The sequence below is a fragment of the Octopus sinensis genome, linkage group LG5, assembly GCF_006345805.1.
Source record: "Octopus sinensis linkage group LG5, ASM634580v1, whole genome shotgun sequence".
In the NCBI taxonomy this organism is placed as follows: domain Eukaryota; kingdom Metazoa; phylum Mollusca; class Cephalopoda; order Octopoda; family Octopodidae; genus Octopus; species Octopus sinensis.
The window spans coordinates 47,607,133-47,612,757 of NC_043001.1; the positions used below are offsets into that span (position 1 = coordinate 47,607,133).

At 37.4% G+C, this 5,625-nt stretch overlaps 1 protein-coding gene across 1 annotated transcript in view; it reads left to right on the forward strand.

Annotated features, from left to right (window-relative positions):
- The first annotated feature begins 916 nt into the window (after window positions 1-916).
- The window catches only part of LOC115212424, a 36,327-nt gene continuing 31,618 nt past the window's right edge, over window positions 917-5,625 (forward strand). Inside the window, exon 1 of the mRNA XM_029781332.2 lies at window positions 917-1,258. Coding sequence (XP_029637192.1) covers window positions 1,198-1,258 — 61 coding nt within the window. The 5' untranslated portion in view covers window positions 917-1,197. The remainder of the gene's footprint in view (window positions 1,259-5,625) is intronic.

Here is a 5,625-nt window from a genome sequence, read left to right on the forward strand (position 1 = left end):
ATATTTATTTAAAGAAATATGAATAAATTGTCTCTCATTAATTTTTTGTTTCATTTTATGTCTTATTAAATTTTTAATTGATTGTCAGGAGTTTTCTGTAAAATATCGACGGATTTTTTTTTTTTTATGCATAAGGGTTCCAGGAAAAAAAAACAATAAAAAGAAATTAGAGAGAAATAAATATAGGCGCAGGAGTGGCTGTGTGGTAAGTAGCTTGCCTACCAACCACATGGTTCCGGGTTCAGTCCCACTGCGTGGCATCTTGGGCAAGTGTCTTCTTCTATAACCTCGGGCCGACCAATGCCTTGTGAGTGGATTTGGTAGACGGAAACTGAAAGAAGCCTGTCGTATATATGTATATATATATATATATGTATGTGTGTGTATGTGTTTGTGTGTCTGTATTTGTCCGTCTAGCATTGCTTGACAACCTATGCTGGTGTGTTTATGTCCCCGTCACCTAGCGGTTCGGAAAAAAGAGACCGATAGAATAAGTACTGGGCTTACAAAAAGAATAAGTCCCGGGGGTCGATTTGCTCGACTAAAGGCGGTGCTCCAGCATGGCCGCAGTCAAATGACTGAAACAAGTAAAAGACTAAAGACAGTAGTGAGCAGCAGTCAAGTCATCACAACAAACAAGTTAAATTACAATAAAATAGATACACGCAAAATGAGACCGGTCAGTTCCCAGCTTATCTGAACATAATGAATGGGTGGAGTTTGAATAAGAGCTGTTAAAAGGCGGTGGTGGAAGAAGCGATGAAAAGTGTGATATAAAGCTGAAAAGAATCCTAACAATGACTGGGAAAATGATCTCACGTGTACAGCACATGTATTTTTATGTAATTCACAGATTCGGTTTTTAAAAATAAGCATATAATATTCGTCAGCATAAGAAACAATAGGCAGGAAAGGCAATAAAATATTAGCGGAAGGGAGTCAACTTTATTAATTAATTCGATTCTTATCAATCTCTGATGACCACCATTTCTATTACCAATGCACCCACCATCACCACTACTACTACTACTCTCGCTACAACTAATACTACTACTGCTAGGTGTCTCAAACAAACGATTTGATCTTTCAAGATTTCGTCAAACCATAGCTTTCTGTCCAACTGAATGGTACTGTTCAATTTCCCTTTACTTACTCTGTCTCTTTATTCCGTGTTGAGCTTCTACAGGACCCAGGGCAATGTATCGCCACGTTTTTCTGCTGATTGGATGTTTTAATTTAATAATCATGCTGATAGCAAGTAAGTATATACATAATAGTTTTAAAATCATGTTTTTTTTTCTTTTTCTGTTCTCTGTAAGAGTTGTAAAGTATATTGGTTTCAAATTTTTGCACAAGGCCAGAAATTTCGGGAAAGGGTGTAAGTCGATAACATCGACCCCAGTACCCAACTGGTACTTATTTTAGCACGCCGGGCGAAAGGCTTATCGGTATTTCGTCTGCCGTTACGTTGTGAGTTCAAATTCCGCCGAGGTCGACTTTGCCTTTCATCCTTTCGGGGTCGATAAATTAAGTACCAGTTAAGCACTGGGGTCGATATAATCGACTTAATACCTATGTCTGTCCATGTTTGTCCCCTCTGTGTTCAGCCCCTTGTGGGTAATAAAGAAATAGGTATTTCGTCTGCCGTTACGTTCTGGGTTCAAATTCCGCCGAGGTCGACTTTGCTTTTCATCCTTTCGGGGTCGATAAATTAAGTACCAGTTACGCACTGGGGTCGATGTAATCGACTTAATCTGTGTGTCTGTCCTTGTTTGTCCCCTCTGTGTTTAGCCCCTTGTGGGTAGTAAAGAAATAGGTACTTATTTTATCGACTTCGAAAGGATGAAAGGCAAAGTCGGCCTCGGTGGAATTTATGTATTATATAACATACTGGCTACATGTTTTGATAATAATTCCATGGGACTCGGATAAAATACCCACTGTATAATTTAACAGCCTCACTGGTTGATAATGTTTACGCTTAGACTGGGGTCTGTGATGAACCCTAGTCCTCGTTATGCAGGAAATTAACCCTGTTTCCATAGGGTACGAGTGATTGCGACCATAACAATACCAACTGAACAGGACGCTGGGCAATTGTAGGGGCCACTTTCCAGTTATTGCAACATACTTCAACCAAGTTACAAATTAGCCATCATTCTATAGGAGTGATTAGACCGTCTTAATTACCGTAAAGAAGGTTTTTATATTCTTTTCTACTCTAGCCACAAGGCTCGAAATTTTGGGGGAGGGATTCCAGTCGATTAGATCGACCCCAGTACGAAACTGCTACTTAATTTACCGACCCCGAATGGATGAAAGGCAAAGTGTACCTCGGCAGAATTTGAACTCAGAACGTAAAGACAGACGAAGTACTGTTGAGCATTTCTCCCGACGTCTTAACGTTTCTGCCAGTTCGCCGCCTTAAGAAGGTTTTTTTTTATATTGAGTTATCTAGGTATTGTTTATAAAGCTATATAGACATTTTTTATCACAGAGCCTTTGCATGAAAATGAAAGTATTTACCTTGTCGAAAGTAGATGTTTTTCAAGTTAGGAAAATGAAAGCGTTTTCCTATCAAATGAAACTACTATTAAGGAATGAAAATTAAGTGCAGGCTAAATACTACAAATCATTCATTGGTTGCAATGCCGTCTTAAGGTAGGAGTACACCGGGCAGTTGCTCGGGGAGCCTCACAGATCTAGAGGCCTAGTTCTCACGTCTGTTGTGGCTAATTGTCAATAAATAATATAGGGCCCAGAGCATTGATTTGTTCAGAGAACTGTAGTGCTACCGTGACAGCCCTGCTATGTTGTAATTTTTGAAGTTGAATTCACCAAAAGTTATGAGACTGCATTCATAATTTAGGTGTGGGAAAAAATCAATATTATAAACTACATGAGTGTAGAATAATGATAGTTTTAAATTTTTGCACAAGGCCAGAAATTTCGGGGGAGGGTGTAAGTTAATTGCATCAACCCCAGTGTCCAACTTGTACTCATTTTATCGACCCCGAAATGAGGAAAGGCAAAGTCGGCCCCGGTAGCATTTGAACTCAGAACGTAAAGACGGACGCTAAACGTTTTGCTTGGCGCGCTAACGATTCTACCAGCTCACCGTTTTAGAATGTGTCGAATAATAATGGAAAAGAGATCGATTAACAACAAATTACTCTAGATACGGATCTTTTCGGTTTGAACGGCAGTTTTTTTTAATAATTTCCACGTAACTAAAAAATTTAAACTTCGTATATTGGTAGAATGTGTTTATAAAACATCTTTTTCTCTTGGCTTTATTGAGAAAATTCAATAGTTTGAAAGATATTTGTTTTTTCTTCAATTTCTGCAATTTCAACCAATCAATGACGTCTATTGAGGTAAAAAAAACATTATGTGCCGTATGAATAAGTCCCTCGTTTAAGAAACAGATTGGGTTTATTTACATTTGTGAAGAAAAAAAAGATACCCTTCCCCCCACCCCTAACCCTAAAACAGATTGAAATGCAATAGATCGATACTAGGGTCATAATTATGGGTGACAATTTCATATGACACCGCTAGAAAAAACTGCCGCTCAAACCGAAAAGATCCCTAGATACAGTTGCTTTTCTACAAAACTGTCTTAGTGGTGATTAAGAAATGAAGCTTACTGCAAAAGATCTGTATTATGCAGATAATTTCTATGGAATTCCAGAAAAGTTTGTCATTGTGAATAGATAGAAGGAAAAACTATTTTTCGCACGATTCGGTGACCTCATGCATTAATGTATGTATGACATGACAAGCGTGAAGTAATAGCATTTTAGGACCAACTGGAAGAATTACTGCCGTGATACAAGCGAAAAATACATTATTGAAAATACATTATTGGAAACCGGAGACGTCGATTTTACAATTGAAAGTAACGGGATCTTGTCGGAACTATTATTTAACGATACGAGAGTGTTATCGCCATATGCTGAATAACCTTAGAAGTATATTATTGTTATGTCTGGTCTGTTATTTTCTAGAGTATCCGTTTGAATAGGGAAATCCCACAGAATGTTGCATTTCTCCGAGTCCAGCACTCTTTCGACCCGACTGTCGTACCATGTATCTCCATCTTCAAATCTCCATTTCTGACATAACTACCAGTGTAAAACTTTCAGAACTTGGTCATGCTTCCATTTCTTGTATTCTCCCTGCACCAACCTGGGACATTCTGCAACAATGTGTGCAACTGTATCATTCCAAATTCTAGAGACTCTACATTTTTCTGACACCTTCTTCCAGCACACATATTTTCTTAAGCTGTTTGTTTTTATCGCTCGATCTTGAGCTGCTATAATTAGGCTCCTTGTTTTTGAGTTTTTTAATTGTCCTTTTTTTTTTAACTAAGTCCGGATTTTGTTCCACACACATCCTTGGTGGTTTTCCAAAACTGACCATGCAAAGGTTTCTCTTCAATATGTTTAACATGCTCTCTTTGAATTTCATTCTTGTCCTTTTCCCCTAATCCACACTTGATCACCTGTTCCTTATTCACTGGCTTTTATTATTATTATTATTATTATTATTATTATTATTATTATTATTATTATTATTATTATTATTATTATTATTATTATTATTATTATTATTATTATTATTATGCTAGTGAATGCTAATTTTGTTAGCAGGTATTTTATCTTGATATTTGGCGACAAGTCTCCCCAAACCTCAAGAATCCCTTTTAAGATTCTTGCAGAATATACGAAACTATTCATAGGATGGTACTTTTCTCCAGGTCCACGATGCGAGGTACAGTTCCAATCTCCTTCAATCTTTTAGGTAGCATTTCGGGTGTTGCGCCAAGTGCACCAATTACCACAGGAATAATTGTTGTCTTGGTCTTCCACACTCTCCTCAGCCCTCTGGCTAGCTATGGGCTAATCGCGCCTAAGCTATCATTTTCAGACGTATTGCAGTTTGAACTATCATTATTCAATGTTTCTTTCCTTTCTAATAATACTATCACAGGGACCGATAGAATAACTACTAGGCTTACAAAGAATAAGTCCTGGGGTCGATTTGCTCGACTAAAGGCGGTGCTCCAGCATGACCACGGTCAAATGACTGAAACAAATAAAAGAGTAAAGAGTGTATATATATATATATATATATATATATATATAATAATTATAATATTAGGGAGTAAATCCAAACTTACAGGGAAAAATTAGATTTAGGATTAAATCTAATTTCACAGTATAAATATAAATTAAATTAGAGATAAAACCACTATTAGGCAAATCAAACAGTGAAAAACATAAATCAAAGCATAAAAATAAGTTTTGAAGTGATTCTTTCTCTCGGCAGTAGACTCACCATGGCAAGCATTCAAAACTTCTTCATCATGGACGGCAGCACATTGACGATTTAAAGGCTGGCCCAAATTTTTTAGCTTGATGTAACAGAGAATTCCTAAACACCCGCTCCAGTAAATTTTAATCCCCTTCCAGCCCATTTAGACCCCTTTTCACATTTTTGTTAATATAACCCGATTTCATTCGGGTCTACTCGGGCCACATTTTATAAGATGAGGAATTTTGTCCCTGGAGGTCACGCCTTTCATTTGAGGAAAAAATAGTTGCCATGCAAACTCGC